The sequence below is a fragment of the Pipra filicauda genome, unplaced genomic scaffold (assembly GCF_003945595.2).
Source record: "Pipra filicauda isolate LSUMZ 115617 unplaced genomic scaffold, ASM394559v2 scaffold142_size1944046_pilon, whole genome shotgun sequence".
Taxonomy (NCBI): domain Eukaryota; kingdom Metazoa; phylum Chordata; class Aves; order Passeriformes; family Pipridae; genus Pipra; species Pipra filicauda.
In genome coordinates, this window is record NW_024103907.1 from 1,611,922 (window position 1) to 1,635,833 (window position 23,912).

The 23,912-nt window shown below is 38.3% G+C and overlaps 1 protein-coding gene across 5 annotated transcripts in view; it reads left to right on the top strand.

Annotated features, from left to right (window-relative positions):
• Positions 1 to 23,171, top strand: part of ZDHHC20 (zinc finger DHHC-type palmitoyltransferase 20) — a 48,152-nt gene extending 24,981 nt beyond the window's left edge. For 4 of the 5 annotated variants that reach the window (XM_039378660.1, XM_027743396.2, XM_039378659.1 and 1 more), the window contains exons 4-13: positions 936 to 1,056; positions 2,416 to 2,485; positions 3,630 to 3,662; positions 4,480 to 4,600; positions 10,724 to 10,856; positions 12,443 to 12,569; positions 13,826 to 13,915; positions 14,780 to 14,895; positions 15,390 to 15,467; positions 17,615 to 23,171. In XM_039378660.1, coding sequence (XP_039234594.1) covers positions 936 to 1,056; positions 2,416 to 2,485; positions 3,630 to 3,662; positions 4,480 to 4,600; positions 10,724 to 10,856; positions 12,443 to 12,569; positions 13,826 to 13,915; positions 14,780 to 14,895; positions 15,390 to 15,427 — 849 coding nt within the window. In that variant the 3' untranslated portion in view covers positions 15,428 to 15,467; positions 17,615 to 23,171. The remainder of the gene's footprint in view (positions 1 to 935; positions 1,057 to 2,415; positions 2,486 to 3,629; positions 3,663 to 4,479; positions 4,601 to 10,723; positions 10,857 to 12,442; positions 12,570 to 13,825; positions 13,916 to 14,779; positions 14,896 to 15,389; positions 15,468 to 17,614) is intronic. The other variant, XM_027743398.2, reaches the window with a different exon arrangement.
• The last annotated feature ends 741 nt before the right edge of the window (positions 23,172 to 23,912 follow it).

The window sequence follows — 23,912 nt, forward strand, 5'->3', positions numbered from 1 at the left end:
CACACTGAGCCAGTTTTTGTTCCAGCTGCACACACAGCATTTTCCACTCATTACCATGAATACTTTGTCTATGTTTGCTCATAAAAAGGGCTCTTGTAGTCCATGCAGGAAGCTCAGACATTAGAAGTTCTTTGAAACAGAAAAATACCAAATGAAATAGTGAGTTCAGCCCCCACCACAAGGGGCCTTGTCAGCACACTGGGTTTTGTAGGGCTTACTGGTAAATATTATTTCAGCAGATACCAAACTAAGTGTTTCACAAATGAGTAAATAGTCTCCAGGTTCTTCTGGTAAAGGCTTACATTTCAGTGAGGTTTCAGCAAGAATGCTTGTCAGGCTTTACTCAGAATTGTAACTCACTCTCAAGCTGTACAGGCTTTGCTGAAGTTGCTTTCAATGCAACTCATGAATTTGAGACTAGTCTTGACTACTCCAAAGTAAAAATTTCAGTTTAACTCTTTTAGCTTCTGTGCTGAAGCGATGAAGCCCACCACAACCCCTCTACCTGCCTTTTCCCCCCCCACCTGGTTTGTACTCCTCTCTACATTAGGGAGGAAGTGGGATAAGGGAACTTTTAATGCCTTGTAGCAGCAAGGGACTGTTGCGCCTTCCTCTTGTTCACAGATCACTTAATTCATGCTTATCGGGTACTAAAGGAAAGTTCCCACCTTAGAACTCTCTCTGAGTCTTTACCTTCCCTTGTGTTGAAGAGAAAATGCTATAGATAATGTAACAGAGATAAAGATTATTTTCTTTAAAATACATCCAGGAACATCATGGACTTTTAAGGATCTCCTGTAATTCTTGTAGCAGTCTTTTTTTCTTTATGTGGCACTTTTTGGTCAGTGGGTAAGGGCATCTGAAAGATCTTTTCCTTGGAACACAAGGTAATAATTAATCTCTTCCCTCCATTCCATTTTCTCCATCCCTTCTAGTTCTGCTTGTCAAAAGCTGATAAAGAACAATATGAAAAAGAAGAGAGACCAGAATCCCAGCAGGAGATTTTGAGAAGAGCTGCCAAAGACTTGCCCATCTATACGACAACAGCATCGAGAGGTGAGATACCAAGATCATTCTATGCTCCTGAAGTTACTAGTTTTAATTCAGTGAAATTCATTTATGTCACTGAATGAACAGTCTATTAAGCACATATTGCAAACACCATGACCTTGTTTTGTTATTTATTTGGACCAATGTTTAATTCCCCCAAGAGAAACTGCAGTCCTTTTTCTGGGGATCTCAACATAAAGCCACTACTTGGAATTTTTTTAAAAAATCACCTTCTAGCAAGCTGATGAGGACATTTATCTCTAGTTGTCGCTATTAAAAATAAATGCAGCAAAGAAATATAGCTAACACGGCCAGGGAAAATTAAACTTATTGCTCAATTTTATAATCACTTTTATCCCCACTTTAAACTTCTCTTTCTGAGTTGTTTCGGTTCAGCAGGAGGAGAAATGTACTGAAGATCTTAAGGTACTTTTAGAATTTACAAACAAATAAATGTTGTTTCATTCCCGTCTGTAATTCAGTACAGAATTAGTTATGGGCTATTTCTGTATTTGCCTTTAATACATATAGGCATTTTTATTTCAACTTATATATGAATATCTGTGAAAGTGCTGTCTTATGCATATGTATATTCTTTGAAAACCTATAGCTTTTTCATATATATATATATATATCTTTTTCTAGCAACCCTGTAGAATTTTCAAAAGCATGAACTGTTTGGAATAGCTGTTAGTGAAATTTACTGTGACTTTTCCAACCAAAATCTAAGGACACCTGGCTCTTTCGAATACAAGCCTCCCTTTAAGGGAATCCCAGTCTTAAGTTCCTGGAGTGGTCTGGGAAGCTGTTGCCAGCTCTTATCAATACTGTTCAGCTGTAGGTGTTGGCTTTCCTCCTCCTTTCAAACTGCCTCTGCTGGTGTCTTATTTCCATTAAGAAAAGCCTGAAGGCTTGTTTAAAAATATCCAGGAAAGATGAAGAAGAACTGATTTACTGAACAGTCTACTAGATTGCTGTTTAGTAAAAACGATAGAGAAAGCCATTTGGAAGGTTGGCTTGCTGAAAGAATGTTGTTTCACAATGGGATACCTGAGTACCCGGTGCAGAAGTAAAAGGGGATCAGTGCCAGAAGATGAAGGATGGGAAGACTTGGGAGCCAAAGAGTAAATGAAAATGGACTCAGTACTGTGTAGTCATAGTTTGTTTTAAATGATTTTATATCTTATATTTCTTTAAAAAAAAATCAAAACTACATATTATATGAGAGTAGGCACATGACAGTCTTTGAGAACAGGTGTGGCAGGGAAGGGCAGGAAGCTCTTAAAGATTCAATTCATGTTAAGGGGGAAAACTTTTATTAGATTGAATCAGTTCTAATGACTTGACCCTTGCACTTGAATGCAGCAATCAGATACTGCGATCGATGCCAGCTAATCAAACCTGACCGCTGCCACCACTGTTCTGCATGTGACGTGTAAGTTACTGAATCTGAAGTTATGGAGTTTCTCTCTCCTGCAGTCATCACTTTAGTGTGTTCGTGTCTTCAGTTTGTCAGCCCTTGCATAACAGTTACGATTTGTTCTCTCTCAAACCCTCAATACTTGGATTTCATGAAAGAGCAAAGTCTAAAATGGCAGAACTTTTTAAGAAACCTGCTTGTAGCTTTTTGAAACAGAGCTTATATTAAAAAATAAAGAAACTAAAAAGTAAAAAATCATAGACTGAAACTAAAGGCTTGAGATACCAGCCCCAGCAAATGCGTATTATCCAACTCTTATATCTTGCTTCTGCAGCCTTGAAACAGATGTGTGCTACTAATAACACTAAAAATCTTTTATCTCAAAGATTGACAGTGGAATCACATGCCTTAACCATTCCAAAGACATCACTGCTATTCCCTGTTTTCATTCTGAATCATCAGAGAAATCTGTACAAGCACTGAAAACTGAGGCTATGCATGAGACTTCAGTAGGCTGAACTTGAGGAAATCTAGTTAACTGAGGAACTTAATACACATCTTTTGGCTAAAATCAAGCTTATTAGCAAATACAATGAATGCCTCTGTCTGAAATGTCTAGTATCTGTCCTTACACTAAAACGTGATTAAAATGGCATGTGGACTGTTCAAATTATCCACTGCACTGCTCTTTTCCTCAATTAGCTTTAAAAAAAAACCTACCAAGCAGCAAAAAAAACCCCCAAACAGTAGCAGATACAGCCCTAAGGTTGACTTAGTTGAAGTGAATGCCAGACTAACATACTTATCCACACAGCACTGACAGGTCCTTTGGATTTGTTTCCTCTCAGTGTGCACATAAAATTAGTGTGGCTTAATGAACTGGTACGTGGTGTTGCTCAGTAATGCTCCCCATGCTAATTTAAGAAACTCTCTTCATAATTTTTCTGAATCTCAGTTGGTCTTTTTGGGTGAAAAAATGGCTGCTCTAATATAGAGAATTGGCATTACTGAGAAGTACTTAAAAAAGATACAGTGGGGCAAAATACTTCAAAAAATAAATAAATAAAAACCAACCCCCAAGCCTGTAGAAGCTAAAATTATGTGTCTTAGAAACAAAATGTGGTTTTTGCTTTAACTTGCTGGAAATTATCTCTTTCAGATGTGTACTAAAAATGGACCACCACTGTCCATGGTAAGTTTATTTAAAAAAAAAACAACTCAGTATAATAATAATGAATTAGATGCTGCTTCAAAAATGCAACTGTGAAGTAAAACTTGATTTTCACAGAATTTCTTTAATATTTGAAAATAAATCTTGTTCCTAATGTGTGTTGCAGTGTAGAGTTGTAAGCCCACTAGTCCAAATCATGCAGTTTCTTCTTATGTAGGAGAAACTTTGGCTTTATGAGACCTATGAGAAAAGGCATTTATTTATTTTGTTTGCTCTGGTATTGTTACCAGGAGAGGAGATACCCTCTACAGTGTGAAAATCAGTTCTTGATTATAGATGATACAAATGACTCACTCGGACAGTTACTCTTCTGCAGTTTGTATTCACTGGTTGACACTAAAAATATTATCTGCTATCACTATGAAAAATACTGCTATCAGTAGTTGACTTAGAGGTGGGTTTGTAGCCAAAGCAATATCCATTGAAATTGATGGAGAGGTTTATTTTGCCTTCCACGATGACTGCAGTTAGTTCATAGTGTGAGATACTTCCTGTACAGACTGTATGAATCATAACACTTTGCCAGCTCGTGTCCTGTCCTGTAGAATCATGGGGGCAAAATCTATGTGAAGGGCCCAGATCAGTTTGCTGGAGGAAAGAGGTTTCCTTCAACATAGTGGCTTAAAATGCTTCTGAAACACTAGTGCCAAAATGTTTCGGACATACCACTTGACATCATACACATTATGCTCTGCAAAAGCTGAATGTATTGTGGGGTTTTTGTTTGTTTTATTTTTTGTATATCCTAGTAACCTCTTTCTCTTTCCCCTCCTTCTAGGGTGAATAATTGTGTGGGATTTTCTAACTACAAATTCTTCCTCCTGTTTTTAATGTATTCCTTACTGTACTGTCTGTTTGTTGCTGCTACAGTCTTGCAGTACTTCATAAAGTTTTGGACAGTAAGTTCTAAGGCTTTTTTTTGTTTGTTGTTCATTTGTATAATCCTGCATGTGTTATTGGAGGCTGCATCAGCATGTTGTCACTCACCATTTACTCTGTTCTGTGGTTCATTATCATTAACAACATCAATCAAAGTGACTGAAGCAGAAGAACCTTCCGAATATTAATGAATTAAATGTATTACACTGCCCAGGATGAGTTAACTGGGGGAGAAAGTTTGGATGAGGACACTGTGCAGTTTCTCTGCTCTGTCAAAATTGAGTGGCACAGCTTGGGTTTTTTGAGACTATGGAATATAGATATGTAGATAAAGAAAGAACTGCCCATATCAAAGAATTACATATATATGTGTGTGTGTGTGTGAATCACATGGCTGGGCTTCGCGAACGAAGATTTGGGTGTAGATATATATACATCTATATATAACAATACTGACAGATGTGAAATATAAGTAACAGTTTTATATCTTCCTAGACTTGTCTATGGACAATCCGCTTCCAGATAAGGCAGACTAATTTCTTGGGAACTGACTGAGCTCTGTTTTGGAGTCCCTTCATAGGCATGTCTAAACTTCATTTTAGTAGCGTTTGTTGATCTGATATGGGTAGAATGCTAAGATATGTACAGTGTGAATACTGTACATCTTCCTCGCAGCTATTATCAGTTGTCAAATGATTGATACACATATGTGCATCTTAGTGTATTTAATAACATTTATGTCAAGGGCAGCCATCCTTGTATGTCAGTCTTATTTTCCTCCTATCAGTTTTGTTCCAGTCACATTCCAGGCTGAACAGAGTGTCTTCTGTACTTGTTCCCTTTCATCTACAAAAACTGGTACTGTACCTTCCTATCTCTAGGCTGAAGTGCTAGTGTAGGAATTCCCTTAATCTGTTTCCATTAACTAGCATATGAAAAATTACTCTTAGTGGAAGGGTCTCCATCACATCTTTCTCAGTAAATAACAGCACATATTTCTTAGATGCTAGTTGCTGTCAGAGTAACTCAAAAAAGCAGTCATTGTCTGCAGCAGTAGAAGTAATCTTGATTGGAGCACAATGTTGCTGTTGTGTCAGGGTAAGAGAAGCTTGATCGTGTATTCAGGATAGCTGTACTTTGAGACAGTTGGCATTAGGTAAGACAAATGGTGCAAAAAAGTATGTTTGTGTTCATCTAAGCCTGTGGGTCTGATCTGCCAAAGTACTGTGTTTTTATTAGTCTGTCAGTTCTTTACAGAGACCTGTCACTGGAGAGCAAGGAAGTATGTGGGCATTGAGCTGTCAGTACTGTGAGATGAAAGCCATAAATGTGTTTGTCAGTCTATGCTGTGGCTTGACAGATTCTGCTGTTCAGTCTTGCTTGACTATAAATAGTTAAATTTTTAATTTGTGAATGTGCTATTCCCAAACATCTGCCTGGCTGCTTTCCAGTGCTTTGTATGCAATTTCTAGTGAAACTGTAGATGCGCTCTTACATATTTACCAGTCAGTGCCTTCTCATCTTACTTCATAAGTGTTAGTGCAACTAAAGTCCACAGGACAACTGAGTACAAAGAACATTTAATACCAGCATTTGCAGCAAGACTCTTCCAAAGCCCATCGGACACGACAGTGAAGTGGACTCTTGAGCAGAGGAAGTAAACTTAAGAGGGATTATTTTTTTATTATTGATTTAGTTGTTAGAAATGCTTCCTGCAAGAATGGGCTACTTCTGAAATTTAACAATAGACAATGTAGTTGTGTGCTTGCACTTCTTGCTTTCAGTTCTGGATATTTCCAGTACGGAATCTGGTGATGCCCTGATCTTACCATTAGAGTAGATCTCTGACTCACTTTACTCATATTAAGTCACTCAGTCCACAAAGCCAATATTCCTCTGATCTTATAACCGCCTGATAAAAGTATATTTCCAAAAAGAGACAGCAGCACCATAATCGTGTGGGCTTGCAAAATGTTGTATGTGTCTTGTATGTAAGCTTTTAGGCAAGTGCTGTTATCTGCAGAATACAGTTCTGGAAGCTTCTCTCTACATCTGTATCCAAACCAAAGTAGAATGCTGCTGACATATGCTATCTGTAGACTGCTTCAGTATATTGCTAGTGCTCAGCTTTGTCTGCTACAGCATCAGACAGATTGCTGTTTTGACTTTTGCTGTTGAGTCTCTCTAGATGTTGCTTTTCCCCCTAAACTTGAGTGTCAGAAATGGTATAACTTCAGAAGGTTTTTTGCTTCCTCATAGATGCTTTACAGAGACCGTGCAACAAACTGCTGGATATATTTAGTACTGGGAAGGAACATGGACTGCTTCTTGGGGAGTGTAGCCTTGGTCACTTCAGAACTTTTAATGAGGTTGTGGAGGTGTATGTGCTAACTACACAAATTTAGCAATCCATTGTTTTGCACTGTGGATAATATTTGCATAGAGACATGATGCGCATATGCAGATACTTGGAAATATTGTGAGACGTGCACACCTACTGAACTCTTCTGTTGAAGAAAATCTGTGTGTTTCCCAATGTGCACATGCAAGACTTTTACATAGCACCTTTCATGTTCTATGCAGAAGTGCTGAAAAAAGGTCCTGATGCTGTTCATACAGTGGTGCAGCAACCACACCGGCCGGAAATGTTTACCACAGCTTGCCACCCTAATGCTGCTGTTAAAATCTGTTTTGTAGATCGAGGAAACATGACTGATTTCTTTATTTATACTCATGAGTACTTTTCCTATACTCATGTAACTTTTATTTCTACCTAGGAAATTGTTAAAGATGAGCAGATAACACATCAGTTTAACCAAATGTATTTGACACAAACACCAGCACTGGCTGAACGCCCAGTCCTTGATGCCTTGTTTACATAGTGCATGGTGGTGCTTCCCAGCTTATATTTGTATCTACTCTTATTCTTTCTGCACTCCCTCCTCCTTGAAACTGTTCTATTTTCCAGTTGTTTTCAGTGTCTTTCACTGTCCTCCAAATTAATTTGCAATCCTAAGTTTAGCTAATTCAAGGATATGATATGTGTTCCGGGTGGATGGCACATGCTTCTGCAAAACTTCCATTGTATTAAGAGCGGCACAAAAAAAACCCCTCATTCCTCTTGCACATATACTAAGGACATAGACCACATCTAAGGGTTTAATCAAGCTCAGACAGCACTTTTTTGTTTGGGGGGTTTTGTGGCCTGACACATGCTCAAATGACTCTGTTCTTGTGAAGGGGTTTGTAGGGGACTCTTTACAATAGGGACTGGCTTCAGTCTATTATGTGTGCTAAGTAATTCAAATTTTATTGTGAAAATTGCTTCCTTTTGTAAGCTCTACAGCTCTCTCACCTGCAAGTCTGTGCTTCTGTGCTGCTGCTGAGCATAATGACTTTAAATAACCCATGTGTGAAGTTTCACTCTCTTTTCACATGCTGGGGCATGTGGACCGCTACTAGAACACCACTGTGAATAAGCCTGTTATGCATACTCAAAAACTGCAGGCTTCTCTCCAGGAAAAACTGGCCTTTTTTCAAAGATGCTTCAGTTCTGCAGCTGTCATTCAAGAACTTACAACCAGTGGCTGAAGCGGGGTAGTCAGAAGAGGTAAATGCTCCTTGAAGATCATGCAGATCAATCATGCATGATGCAAAAAACCCTTCTCCAGGTTTATAGAGCTACTGAATTAGGAAGATACAACTGAAATAGATTTTCTGGCCCACAGAAAACACAAAGACTAAGCTGCTGCTGCTCTTCGAGCTTCAAAATCAACTGACCTGAGAATTCTTTGTAGAAAACTATTTTGGTTAAATATGCAATTCCAGAAGAGTCATAGAAATACGGGTCGCAAAAATCAGTTAGGAAATTGAGGAACACCACAGTGTGCTCTGAGGTAGGAAAAATCATTATCGCTTCCAGATGAAGTTTAGGAATAAGCAGTAATTGGAGTATTTTGCTAGCCTGCATTTCAGGGGATCACATAATGCAACATGTCCCTACTGCAGGGGGAAGACAAAAATTGTAAGTAAATAAGTAATACAACAGGCAGTAAATAAGGAGACTCACTTTAGATGGCAGTTTAGAGAGCTGGACTCTGCTTATCATTTGCTTATGTAGCATGATCTGACTGTAGCCAGCATTTTTGAAAACACTGTACGTCTGCCAGACTCCAAGGTCAGTCCCTGGGCTCTCCCTAGGCTTTCTACACAGATTAATGTAGCTTAAAAGCCATACATCTTGCCTACAGCAGATTCACTAAGTGCTAGCATCTTAGCTAGGATGGCTACCACAAATTTAAACTAACTTTTCCTGTTTCTTCCTTTATTTTCTTAAGTACTGGTTCAATTTCAGATGTTACGCTAAAGATACATCCTAAAAACATCTCTGTATTGAAGGAAATTGGGAAGCATTAAAACTGTACTGATGTGTTATGGGTTTTTTTTAAACAAAGAAATATGTGCAAAGAACGGCAATTTATTTTTTATAGTTTTGGCTGAAGTTACATCTAATGGTAATAGATATGTTCTGAAGTCAGAAAAAATTTGTAATTAATAAACCATTACTTTATACCTCAGGAGTATTCTGAGCTTTTCAGACATTTATGAATGGTTTTATCCTACAGAATATTCACATAAATCTTATTTGTGATGGAAACAACTAGCAAAGAAGGCATTTGGTGTAGTTGTGCTGTTCAAGCTGAGGAACCACGTGAAAGTGATCCAGTTACAGTCTGAATAGCAGTACTTCCATGCTTCAGTAGAAAATTTCATGCCTTTGAAGTTAGTAGTGTGCTCTTACCTACTCTTTCCTCCATTCTCTTGGAGAACGGGCTAAAACTGCTGATGGGCGTTGGAACTCGGCACGTCCAAGAGCACATTTGCACACCAGCCATTTTGTTCTTATCAAAGCCTGTGCTGTTTTCAAACGCTTCATCTTAACATAATACTAGTGTTTAATAAATTGTCTTTGTTTGCGCAAAGCTTTGCCGCAGGAAAGCTGCAGAGAATTGTCCAAAGGTAAAATCCAATATTGCTGTAATTATTTAAATGCTGTTCCTACTGTAATTTTTCTAGTCCAGTCATTAATGGTAGCTATTTACACCATCATAGAAGGAAGGAGACTTGTAATCTGTTGCCTGTGATTACAGGCAGTGTACAGGGATATGGATATACCTATGTGCACTTGATCTTAATTGAAATGTATTTTAGTCTAAAAAGAAAGTCAGCCTTAGATAAATGGGTATACTGAATGCGCTAATGGAAAAAGTAATGGCAGTAATGCTAACTAAACAGCTGAATAAAAATAGCCTCTCTGCTTTCATAGTGCTGTTAAAGGTCAACTGCTTAAAAGTATTGTGATTTTGAGGCTATAGAACTGGAATAGTATTGTTGCAAATCCCAATGGCCTTTTGAAAGCAGAAGCCTAAAAATAGTTGGGAGTGGAATCAACTATCTGATATGGGTGTTTTTTTCTGTAGTGATTGTACTGAAATTCTTGTTTTTTACATAGATTTCTGGTGAATCACTTCTACCTGGTCAGACATGGCAAATTTGTTTCACTGCGTGCATGCTCATTGTTGCTTAAACTGTAGAGGTCATCAAAAATTGAAGATCTATTCCATATCTTGTCTAGGACTTGTTCAGTCTTAGAAGCATAATATGACAACCATTTCCTTTTTACATTCATTACACCAGTTCAGAATTAGATTCAGTATTATTACCTTGCCAGGAAAAGGTTTGGATGGGTTTTTTGCCTTTTTTTTTTTTTCTTCAAAGAAAATGATTTTGGAAATATTTTTCCCATGTCTCTGTGGCTGTTACTGCAGTTAACATTGTTTAGTATAGGAAATGTTTTGCCTTGCCCCTTACTGCGCATTTAAAAACCACAGATGAACATATATATGCACTTGTGCTACTGAACTCGAGGGGAAGGAGTACTCGTGAGATTGAAAGGCTGTTGTACACCAGTTTAACATGACATGAAAGGAAAGCTGGGCTTGGTTGTTTGTTTTTTTTTCTATTTGAAAAGCGAGGTGAAAGACCTATAGCAGAGTGGGTGTGGCAGAAAGTGTTCAGCGACAATACTGTGTTACTTGCTGGGAAATGTTAACATATTAACCTCTTTCTCTCTTTCTCCACAGAATGAATTGCCAGATACCCATGCAAAGTTCCACGTACTGTTCCTTTTCTTTGTGGCAGCCATGTTCTTCATCAGCATACTGTCACTCTTCAGCTACCATTGCTGGCTAGTTGGCAAAAACAGATCAACCATAGGTCAGTTAATGGGAATATGGAACTTTTCCTTGTCCAGAAAACAGACAATTCGATGAGAATATGATGCCTACATGATATGCCATCAAATATAAACCAAAATTTTAAATACTGGGCAATAAGAAGCAGATTTGGTGGAAGTAATTAAAGGTGAAGGATACAGGGAAATAAAACCTGTGTAGGGTTCCTCTGCTGGAGCCAAGCATTCGGATTCATGATGACTGTTCATTTCTTTTGTTTGTGTTTTTGAGACCTCTGCAGCACTGTGCATTTTTGTTGGGTTTTTATATCGTGTGAAGTATGTAACCCAGTCGCTACTTGCCACTCTCTTGTTCTAATATTTTGAGTAGCTGGGTGGCCCCAGCCAAGTCGAAGGCTCTAATATGGATATGTACAACATTTTGAACTAGTTCCAAAAGATTATTCTTAAATCCTGTGAAAGAATATGGACCTCATTATTAGGAAGTGGCTTGTAAAAGCAGTGTGATAAAAATGTGCACTGATGTGCACTGATGCACATTTCCCAAATTTCTATGCCTAAATATTTTAAATGGCATTGATTGACATAACCAAGTTATGTGCATTAGTTAAAATATCTGAAGTTCTTGCTAGGAAACACTTGGAAGGGCGTGGTGGGACAGGGACTGATGGATATTTCCACAACTGAATAAGTCAAAATCTTATATGTTTCAATGGAGTTTAAATTTCTAATTTCAAAAATAAGTGGGTTGATTAAAAGTGAAATAATTTTCTGCTTGCTAGAATTTTCTAGTGGGGAAAAAAAGGAATTTTTTTGATTGCTTGACAGGAGACTCAAATTCTTTTTCGATATATCTACAGATAAGGAATATTCACAGTTTCTTTTTTAGCTTTGAAGAAAACTTTAGCATTTTCCTTACCCGAAAGTCAGTGGTCATAATTGGCAACACAGGACTTTACTTTTTGGATCGTGATTGTAAAAAGACAAGCTATTGGTATGGGGAGAGCAGTGAGTGCTCTCACTTCTTGGCCAAGTAGTGGACTGAGTAGAAAAGTAGTGGTGGTTTGCTATAGTTCGTGATGTGTCTGTTTCTAATAAAATAGTTTTCATCTTTCTCTGTTAGCACGGGATGCTCTTAATTCAACTTCAGATCGTGGCAGAAGTGGAAAAACCTCTTCTGTATGGGCTTAGGTCCAGCAGTGCTTATGGTAAATTTTAAAAGAGAAAGTCTTCTGCTCAAAGAAGGTTTCACAGGCCAAAGAGAGAGCTAGTCACCAAGGAATAAGGGATGTGCTGTCTTTGGCATGCAGATGGGACTTAGCTTTGTTTCAGACCTTATGTTAAATGTAGAGAGAGAAAGTTGATAAGGTGTCTGTTCTGCTTACTTGATTTTCTTACCTTTCGTTTCTATTTTTGTCACTAACCTGTGATTTTTTTCTCTCTCATTACTTGAGATTACTTTTTTCTTTTTTCCCCTCCCCCCATAATACACATCAAGATCGTCTCAGCTTGTCCAACAATATTTTCACAGTAGAGAAGTTTGAGTATGTGTATTCATGTTCTCTTACTCCTTACCAGTTTAGAGAGATTCTGTGTTTTTCTTTTACAGAAACATTCCGTGCACCCACATTTCGAAATGGCCCTGATAAAAATGGGTTCTCTCTTGGATGCAGCAAAAATCTGAGGGAAGTTTTTGGAGATGAAAAGAAGTATTGGCTACTCCCTATCTTTACCAGGTATTCAGTTTGAATAGGAATGAATAGGGGAATAAATTGATTTCACAACTTTCACCTTGCTTCCTCTTCTGCTAAAAAATAAAATACAACTGAAAAGCCAACTTGTAAGTCCTGTACAGATGAATACTACTGTAGGGAAAATGTGCAGGAGAAAACTGTCAAACTGCACAGGGTTTTCAGTCCAAGACAAGGAGCTTGTTGACAAGGGCCTTTTAAATACAGAAGTTTGGAAAGCTTTGAGAATTGTATTGCAAAAATTGTACACCTTTTGGTGGTAGTATTAGTATCTGATTATAGAGCAGAAATCTGCAACTCAGAGGAGAGAGAAATGCTTGAACTTTAGCTGCACCAAAACAACAACAATTTGAAAACACCCCCACTTGCCCCTGAAAACACTTGGCAGCTTTCCTTTTGCTGTCAGCTTTCCGTTTCCTTTCAACACTTTCGGTATCAAAAGCTGTCTAAAAAAGTGCAGAGCAAAAGAAAAAATCTGATATGATGCAAAATGCTGGTTTTAAAACTCAGCTGAGCCAGTGTTGGGGAGTCACAGACAAGCTTGATGAAGAAAGACTGACCTGCTCACCACTCCCACCACTACCGGAATTCAGCAGAACAAAGTAGGAGGTGTGTTCCAACACTACTTTTGTGGGGCTGTATATCAGTTTAAAGTGTTGGTGAACCTATTTGTGAAGCTGAGGTCTGGTAGCAAACAGCAGAGGTAATAACAAGATCTTAAGTTGCCGCAGCTGTTTGCTCAGCTACCATGTGATTAAAGACAGAAGCAATCCTGTAGATGAGTCAGTCTGTTTTGCTACCACATTTTATCCTGATAAACTTGCTTTAACAGAAGGCTTAGCTAACTTCAGAATTACGAGTGGAGGGGAAAGTATGGCCACCAAAATGTTATTTATGATACAGCTTCTGGGATTGTAAATACCAGCAAGTCTTACCATGTGTGCACGATGGTTTGGGGGAAGACTGGGGCTACAGTCCACAGAAGTACATTCATGGTTCTGAAATACATAGACTCGTCCTGTGCTCAGCAAGCCATACTGTGTGATAGGGTGGGAATCAATTGAACTCCAAGATTTAATTAACTGATCCTCTGATTTAGTGGTAGAACTGCCTTGCTCAAGTCTGGAGTTCAACACTGCACTCAGGTAATTGATTCAAGTCTGTAGCCTTTTGCATGGGTCCTTGTTCAGTTCATTAAAGTCAACTGCAAACAGTGATTTGAGCCTTTGTTTCTCGTTTAGTTTGGGTGATGGGTGCAATTTTCCAACTCGTTTGGTGATTATGGATCCAGAGCAACTTACTGTCTCAAGCCAAAATGAATCTGCCAAAAGGTAACTATAGCATTTAAGGTGCTGATTTTGTAGTTTTGTACTTCATCTGGAGAAAAAAATAGTTTCCAAGTTTTTTAATTTTTTACATTTCTTGTCATCTTCAGAGTAAGGTACTTCACAGAAGGACAGAATGAATTAATACTAAAAAATTGACAGTTTCTTGGCTTTGCTGTAATAGAGGATATGGCTTTAGGGAAACACTAATAGTATTTTCAGTGTATTTTCAGGAAGCCTGCTTTAGATTCAGAGAGACAGGAGTATGTGCAATTTGTGGGGGTGTTTACATTTGCCATTTTAGAAGTCTTCTGTATAGTTTGGTGAATTCATAGCTGAAGATTGTTGTCAACAGCAGTCACCTGACTTACCAGACATTAGAGGGTTCAAATGCAATGCTGAGAAGTTGCTTCCAGTACAATATAACCTGTGGGATTTACACAAGAACAGGACCCTTGTGCAAATAGCACATTATCCTTTTGCACTCAGAAGATTGTTCAGAAGAAGGCCTGGGCATTTATGTGGGATAAGATGGCATTTGGCTGTTCTTCCAAATGGTACTGGTTAGGTTTTCTTTTTAACTGTGTGGCAGTGGCACTGTTGTCAGTGTGCCATTTCTTGTGTATCAAACTGTGCTTTTTTTTCCATTAGAATTTTGAGGGGCTTATGTGAGGTAAGGGTTTCGACTGATGACCGGAACAAGGCTATAGGGGAATTAGGGTTGGGGAAAGGAGGCTGTTTTCAGTTGGCACTGTAGGGGTTTTTTTTATTTGTTTGCTTTGCTGTTAAGTAACTTCACTACTCTAGAAATGTCTGAAATAAGCAACTACTGGTATTACAGAATTCCTGTTGACTTTGCTTACTTTTCAGCTCTGGATCCAATCAGTCCTTTCCTACTCGACCACTCAGTGAATCACAAAACCGATTGCTAGCCGGTGATTGTCAGTGGGTGGAAAGTGGCCCTGAAGAGGCAAACGTGAAATCAGGTAGCCTGAACTGTAAACATTATGATGATTCTTCTATGGTTTTGTTTGTGGTGGGGGTTTTCCTTTTTTTTTTTTTTTTTTTTAAGGCCTAGATAGTCCTTAGGAATTGGCTGGAGTCATTTAGAAGAAAAGTTGTTCCATAGAATAAAGTCAGCATGTTTAGAACTTATTACTAACTTGCATCCCATACTCTGCTCCAAACTTAGTTATTACATTAAGTAGATAGATAGATAGATAGATAGATTAGATAGATAGATTAGATAGATAGATTAGATAGATAGATTAGATAGATAGATTAGATAGATAGATAGATAGATAATTCTCACTTTTGCACTTCAGTTCTGAGATTTGGGATCTTTTATGTTTGATTAGGGGGAGGAAAATACTTTTGTAAAATAGGCACAACATGGTTAATGTGCTTTCTGGTTTGAAATCTTTGCTATTTGTTATGCAAATCTGCGAAAACACATAATTGAGATTCTCTCACATTCTAGGTGCAAAAAAGCATATTATAGTTTCATTGGAAAGCTGATCTCAGCTTATTACTAACCAACCATCTCAATGAGAAACAGGTAAGACTAACATAATTGATTGCTGTTTCTGTATACATATAAATAACAACAGACATCTTGAAGTCAAAAATCAGCTAGTCATGGAATGCAGAGGAGTCCTCTGATGTTGGATGAGTAATAGAAAAGTCTAAATAAAACTCAGAATAGCTGTCCAGAAGACAAGAATGGGAGTAATGCTATAGTGCAGGAAACATGGGCCGGCTAGGTCTAAGATGAGTCAGACTAATCCTTTAATTTAGATTGTGTAGTGCTGGATTTGTTACCTGACCAGGGAAAAGAATCCAATGTTAATGCAATTTCAAGATGAAGTGCTGTCTTGAGGAAGAGCTATTCTTAGGGAACAGCTCCTTAACTGTCTTTTTTTTTCTTAATCATATATTGGTGGGCCATGCTCTGCTCTTACACTTTAGGAAGCTGTGTGTGCACAGGGAAGGAATAAGTAAGTGAATATAGGTATCTGCATAGAGACTGCTTCATCACGTTTGGAATTGACAGTGATCTTCTGTTTTTACAATAAGGTGCGCCCACTTTGCATTTAGGAAATACAGTGAGTGCTGGTGCATGTGGAAACTTCCCTTGGTGTATTTCCAGTGACTAAATTAGACTTGTTTTATGTTGACTTTGTACTGTGGTGAGCTTATAAGCTGCAATTAATTTTTGCTCTCTGGAAGAGAAATCATATTTGGTCAACTAACAACTGTCGATGCTGAGAGCTGAGTTCTTACTCCCTGCCTTTTTTTTTTTAATTATTTTTGGAGGGAGGTTGGGGGATATTCTTGCAAGTAATTTCCATTTTCATTGGAAAGAAATTTAAGTTTGGTGAGCTCAGTAATTTTAGGATCACTTTTTTTCCTTTCCTTTTTTTTATTTTTTTAGTGAGCCTTCTAACCTAGAATTATTTTTGGGAGAGGTTTGATTTGTTTTGAAGGAAAAAAATTTCTCTGAAAGTCTTTATGGGTGATGGTGTGATATTTGCACCAGTATTGGTCAAACTGCTCAGTGTAAACTCATACAACAAAACCAAAATCAGACTAGTTAGTGGTACTTCTGAAAATCTCTTCAACCATGAGAACTCACTAGTGGTAAGTTTCCCCTTTGCACCTTTTCTTAATACTATATAAATCTGCAAAACAATGTCCCAAGCAAGGGATTCCTTTCAGCCTCTAGCTATATAAAACTTAATCTGATCTAAATAGGTTACTAAGGCTTTTCTGTTCTTCATAGAAAGGAATGGATGTCTTCTGAGAGCAGCTCATCCCAGTAGCCTTTGATACAGGGTATTATAGAGAAGTCTTAATCTTTCTTTCCACTGACCTAGAGAGGGAGCATAAATGACTGGCTTAAGCTAGACAATTAACTGGTAATAGTTTGAGATGAATTTCCTTTCTATCCTCCCTCTCTTCCTTCCAGATTTAATGAAGGAAGAATTTGTACGTTGTGTCACACTTGCCTAAACTGCAGTAGTTTTAAAAGTTGTAGAAATAAATAGTGCATAACTGCACCCAATGCAAAGCATTTTGGGTATATCTTACCTCAGACTAACTCAGTAGCACAATTTTCAGAATTCAGTTGGATTTGATCACAGTTTCTGTAGGCTGAGGTGGTTAATTCCAGTCCCTGCTGTTGTAGGCAACTGTGCAGTAGCTCTGAGATCCAACATCTGTTCAGTGCACTTTTGTATACCCTGTAACAAACTAAGAGTTGTATTTTTCAATTTGAGGTCTATAACATGCAGCAGAAGCAAAGTCATGGCTGACAAGTAAAATGCCCAGACTATTCTAGTGAAAAGAGCTTGATTTGCAGAAGGCCAATTTCCCAGTCTTGCCTAGGCAAATACCATTTGTGTCCTCATATCTATCAATTTAATTCAAAAATTAAATTGTTGATCAGGGTTCCGAGGGACTTTAGCCACAGGTCAGTGGTGATGGATTGATGTTCTTAGCACAGATAATCGTCTAAAACATAAGAGGTTTAAAACAGAAACAAAACAAACCCACACCTCTCAGAATGCTGATTACTTTAACTGCTGTACTCAAACAGAAGTCTGTAAATCACGTTACCCAGCTACATTCATGTAATACGCTATGATCTAGTTTTTTTCAAAACTAATGGAATAATTCTATTTATTACCTTTTTTGTTTCACTAGGTTTCTGCAACACATTTTGAACTTGAATATTACTTAATTTTGTTTCGAAGAAGTTGAGCTGGAAAAAATGGAATATGAACATTTTAGGAAGAGACAAGAAATTCAAGTTTCTGCACAGTACAATGGATTCTTGTAAGCACTATTGCAGAGCAGGGAAGTTAAGACAGATGCCTTAAGATTCTAAATGTGCATTTATGCAACACTGAATTATATACTGCTACCAAAGGGCCAGATCCTGAAGTGCCCTGCTTGGATGCACAAGGTCCAGAGTGGGAACTATGCATTTTTATTATGCTGCAGTGGTGGGGGTAGATTGTAGAGACTCCTACCTCCTCACGGGCAAACTTCATACCTTAGGCACTGCAGAAGTCACTTCCATAGCAGGTCTCCAGAATACAGAAGGAAACATAAAAGGAGAAGGAAGGAAAAAAAACCAAACCAAAACAAGAGAAGAAGAATTAGCATAAAGCATTAGCTGGTGAATCTGAAGTGCGAGTATACATCGTTCAGATGCCAGGTGATGGGGAAGGGACTGGATGATGTCTTCTTCCCTCCTTGTTAACCAGTCTACCCCATGATCATAGCTCTCCAAGTCTTTCAGGACTGAGAGTTCCTTCTACTAGCTGTGCTTTGGAGTAAGGCAATGCCAACAGTGTAAAAGCCTTTTAACTTGGGTGTTGCTTTTTTGCTATAGCATTGAGCCTCCTCATCATTTTAACTTGATTTATTTAACCATGTCAAGAACAGAGCTCAAAGAAGAAAACTTGGGTTTTAGTTGAAAAAAGCATCGATTATTACTTTTGAACGTCTGTCTGTCAGCATACAAAGAGAAGCCAATCCAAAAAGGAATTAATTGTTACATTTGGTGTTACTGTTTGCAGTGTTCCCTGTGAGGCAGCAACAAAATGGTAAAGTACCCCTGAGAAAAACCTTATTGCAGTTGTGTGATGTTAGAAAATGGAACCAGAAGAGTGCTGCTTTTTCCATGGGTCTCTTGATGGTTTATAAATACTGTTTTATACTTTTGTTTTATCTTTTTAATAAAGGCACAAGGTTTTATTGGTTCTAAAGTACCATTTAAACAAATATCAGGTACTTACAAGAAAATCAGTCTCGAATCATATGTCTGTGTTAGCACACTGAAAAATTGCATACTGTAGTGTCCCACTTTCAAGTCCAGTTTAAGTGATACTGGAATTGCTGAAGACTGAGTGCTTTGTGCAGTGATGTACATGTTCACAAAAGGCAAAATGTATTTCCTCTGTATGGAATCAAGTCCATCCATAGCTCAAGACCTACAGCAAACAACATGGGGTTTTTTATTTCCTCACTGCTCTGTAGAGAAGACTGCTAACTCATCTTTGAGTGGTATTGGAATTTTGCACCTGGAAAAAGTGACAAATACTATTTTTCTGTCTGTAACTTTTCTGATGTTCAGCTGATGCTGATTACAAATATACATGAGCCCTTTTGATACAGACTGCAGATAGTAGTCGAGTTGATGATCTAGTCCAAAATAACCTGTTTTGTCTCCCAGACTGATTGCTACTTTCGTTAAATATGTTTATGATGGAAATACTAAGGTATGGAGTATACTCGGAGGTTTAAAATAAGTATTTTTTGTCTTTGGAAATAATAAACTTTTCTTAAATATTCATCTTCTGGAACAAGAACTCTTTGAGAATCTATGAACATGATTTGGTCACTGTTGGATGTTCTTGAGACAGAAGTAATGGTCCAAACTTGCATGTTTTATAAAAGTTGCATAATGTTTCTTCAAATTTGTACAAGAAATTTTGCATTTGCTTATTTCAGAACTTACAAAACATTTGCTACACATTAAACTGAAAGGTTTACCTTTTTTCTTCTCAAATGTCAAGTTAGATGTGCTCATCTGAATATAAGCTCTCAGCAATACTGCATCAGCAAAATTTCATGGGATAGATAACAGAGAGAGAAGACTGCAATTTCAAATGGCTTATTCTGAATACCAAAATTTGCAGCCCCAAAAACTGGTGGAACTGTAATGGAGGGCCTGGGATATCATCTGGCTTTTACTGCATCAGTGTATTATAGGTGAAATAACATCCATGCACAGACATCATCTAGCAGGACTATAAGCAAAATGTATGTCTCATAAGTATCACCGATTCAGCAATATGGTCTCTGCTCCCCCAGCCCCTCCCCAAAGAGCTTGATATACCCCCATATGAATGCATATATACTGTAGGCTAATATCAGTATAATTTGGTTGATTTCTTAAGTCAGGACCACGAATCTACAGGAAAAACTGTAAGTAAACAGAGTGAGCTTAATTCTATGTGCGTTCTCTAGCAAACACTGGTCTTGTGAAACCAGTTTTTTGTATATCTGAGGGACATTTTTGTGGCTTTTCATGAAGAACTGATGCTTCTGACATCTTTATGCAGATCACAGGAATATTTTGTCCTAGATTTTTTTCATATTTGAGGTGAGAAAAGGAGGAGAGCAGGGGCTTTAGGATACTCCTGAGGCTGGAGTTACTGTTGGTGTAAAAGTAGGCATTACTAAAAGTCACTTTGACAAATATGAAACACAGTAAAATAATTCAAATATGATTCTTTAAAATTCACCACCCCCGAGCCCCCCCCTTCTTTTCCCCTTGGGGAACTGGTGACTAAGAAACCCCAGGCTGATATAAAGGATTTAAGTTCTCTAAGGTAATTGTATTGATGAACTCTAAGGGTGTGCCAGAGAGTGGGAGGGGAGTTAGGTTTTCCTGGCAGGCGTGGGCTTTGGAGGAGATATCCTGTCCGAAGCAGCAGAATGACATCTTCTGTCTTAGAGCTGTGTCCTGACAGCTCCCTAGCTTGTGCTGTGTCAGACAGGCAGAATGAGGGAGCAGGATGGCTGTTTGGCTGTGGGGTTGCAAGCAGCCAGGGCACTGCAGCAACAGCAAGTAGGTACTTTTGGCCTGTGCACTGAAGAGCTGGAAACTTCCAGTGAATGCAGTGAGGACAGCTCTACATGTTCAGGAGATTGGAAGGGAGATGGATCCTTAGAAAACAACTGTTCAGGGTATTGGGCCATGTGGCATATGCTGTTTTGTGCTTTAATCTACTCTGTATCATGGAGTCTTGAAAATACCTAGATTGTCACTAAAAACAGCAGCCCTTAAGCTTTTAGATCCATCAAAATATTTACTATTGCAAGCCATACATAGTAGTTACTGTAGGATAGTTGATATTACCTGCAATTAGAAACTGCTTTTGTATTTCTTACTGCTTTTCTCTTTTAAAAAAATCCACACACTCAAAGAGCCAAAAAATGGCATTAAATCCTCAGTGTGAGGACAAAAGTCTAACGTAGGGCAAGATTTCAGTGTGATTTCCCCTCCAGAATTCTGAAATGTCTTGAAATAAACCTGTCCCTGTGAAGATGAGGGGAAATCCATAAATAGAAATGACTTAAAACTGCATAGCTAATACTGGTTTTTTTCTTACTCTTATTTATTCACAGCATGTACAACATACAAATCATTGCTGCACCTACCAAAGCCGTATTTATGGGAGGAGGGCAGGGAAAGGAGTTGGCATGTGTCATAACTGACTTCCTTCAGTGTTACTCTTAGACTGCAGTGACATAACTCAGATGTGTGACAAGCTTTGATTAAAAACCTCCATTTTAAATATTCAGACGGTTATTTAGAGGGAGTTTGGGCACTACTCTTTTTAGTGATTTGAATAGAAACTACAGAAATGTTTTTGTTAAAGCTGCCCTTTGAGAGTGGAATTTGCAGGTACCAAGCTACTTTTGGTGTGCTGTTCTTATAAACCAGTCAGTTTTCGGGTACTGTTTTTTTTCCTTTGTGTGGCTCTTCAGTATTAATTATAAATCATCTTTTGGGTTGGGAGGTTTTGATTAATTTCAGTACCATTCGGTATGCACGCAAAGGCCTTCATGATCTCTCTGAAGCATCGTCCAGTTGTAGCTAACCAGAGCCCCAAGAGGAGGGAAACAGCAGCGTTTGCAAGCAGCGTTTGTGTCTGGCAGATTTACCAAGAGATGTATTGACTCTGATGTGGATTGACCAGAGCTGCCTGGATCTGGAGCACTGACTGACCAGGTTTATTAAAAATATAAAAATAAAAGAAATAATACAAAACAATGACAGCTTTGAGCTTCATAATATATGTTCTCTGAGGACACCCTCTAAAATGGAATCTAGCAGGGGGATTTGGATCTGCATTTAGAGAGGCTGCAAACAGCAACTACTTGAGTGCAGAGCACATCAAGGATGTGTCTTTCCCAGTACCTAAAAAATAGCAAGGTATGCAATGCTAGAGGCTCTTCTATCCCTAAATGGCACCAAAGAGAGCAGCTGCACATGAAGTGATTTAATACTGAACACATTTACTACACTCATTTCTATCAATTTATGTTGTATATATAGCTTTTTATACACATTTTTGTTAATTACGTAACTGTCATAAAACATTATGAAGTTGTAGTTTGTTTTAATGCTGATTAAAACTGGTGTTTGGCTGTTTGTTTTCTGCAGCAATTACTTGAATCTTGTTTCCATTAGGTAGTGAAGTCTGATAATGTTTACAGGATGGTTTTCTTTGGTTTGGGGGGGCTTCCCCATCTTTATTCCCAGCCCCTGCCCCAAGAAACAGAGAGCTCATGCTGAGCAGTCAAGCAGATGTGTCAGGGATGAAGTATTTGGATCACACTTATTGTTACCAAAGCAGTTATGGTGACATGCAGAGTCCCTTACGTTTACATTGCTTAGCTGACCACTACACGCTTAGTGTAATCCTCTGATTTCTCCTGTCCCTGAGCCCGTTGTTATCAGCTTTGTTGTGGGAAACCTAAATCTTTCTGAATGACAATTTACAATCATAAAGCTATCCCAGAAAGAGGCAGCATTCCTGCTGTTAAGTCTGCCCCCTTCTGAACTTAAGATGAATGAAACATCCCTGGGTTATCTCTGCAATTGCTTTTGTATTTGCCAGCAAGGGTCATCAACATTTGCACTAATCACAACGTCCCAGCTGTTCTACTTCCACATGGTTATTTTTAATTGTGCTGCCTAAACTTGTAATGAGTTGTATTTAAGTTTGGGGTGATGTGTAGAAGAGATGTAATAAATACGCACTTACTGTATTTTTTGTATGTTACAGATAGGACTAGTCCTATGCACAGAGAAAACATTGCCATTTATAGTTTAATACTTGAAGTAACTTTTTAAACGGGCTTTTATAAAGGAATTAAATACAAAATCACATTGCTTTGCCTGGAAGTTCCTTCATGTTTTAATTGTATTTGCAATTTCCCCATATGTATACTTTTCCATAGAAGTTCTCTTAAGCCGTTTGTAACCAATGGAAGTGCATTCAAGATTTTGTACATCAGTGTTCAGACCTGTTCATACTTCTCTGAAGTACAGTTCATGTTTAAATAAAAAAGTACCATTTTAAGCCTCTTTTCCAAAGTGATATGAATGGACTTGACACTTGAATTCATTGCTGAATGCAACATCAACTTAATAAAAGTATGTGAAAGAATCTGAAAATTGCTCAGCTCTAGCATGTGTGTATTAGATTAGTGAAAAAAATTGCCTCCCTGGGAAACACTGTGTAACTGTTCTAGTTTTTACACTCCAGCTGCAACAAACCTAAGATTACACTTCTTGACACATCTTCCAGGTCACTGGGTCTTGAGGGGAAATATAAAACCTGACTTGTGGCTAACTATATTCTTTCAGGATGCTAAGCCTGACTTAGAAGTCAGTCACTCAAACAGAAATCAGCCATGTTCCTTTTTGATCAGAAACAATCTGTGTAAAAAGGCAGCAACACCCAAGTTGACACTGACATGACACCGACACTGGCATTTAAATTAAACAATTCTTTCCATAAAGTTTTTAAAAAAGGGAACATTTTATAATATCCTATGAGTTCCAGCCTCCTACCCCCATCTCTGTAACTCTAGTTCACCTTGGTCCTTGCATGCCTGATGGCAATTGCCATCAGTTGTCTCAAGTGTTGCTGTACACAGAAGAATCCCTTTCAGAAGGGAGAGCTACCAGCAAGAATTGTCTGGCCAGTGCCAGCAGAGAATCCCCTTCAACACAGCAGGTGTGCTCCCCAGGCTTTCAGAAGGAAATTAGTGATGCTATATATCTAGGTTTTATATAAATCTTTACCGCTGCACCTGGTAACTCGCTGTTTTGAGCCCTGAAGAACAGAGGACAGGCAGATGGTAGAGAGTCACACAAAGAACTGTCCTTTTCTAAGAAGACAATAATAACAAA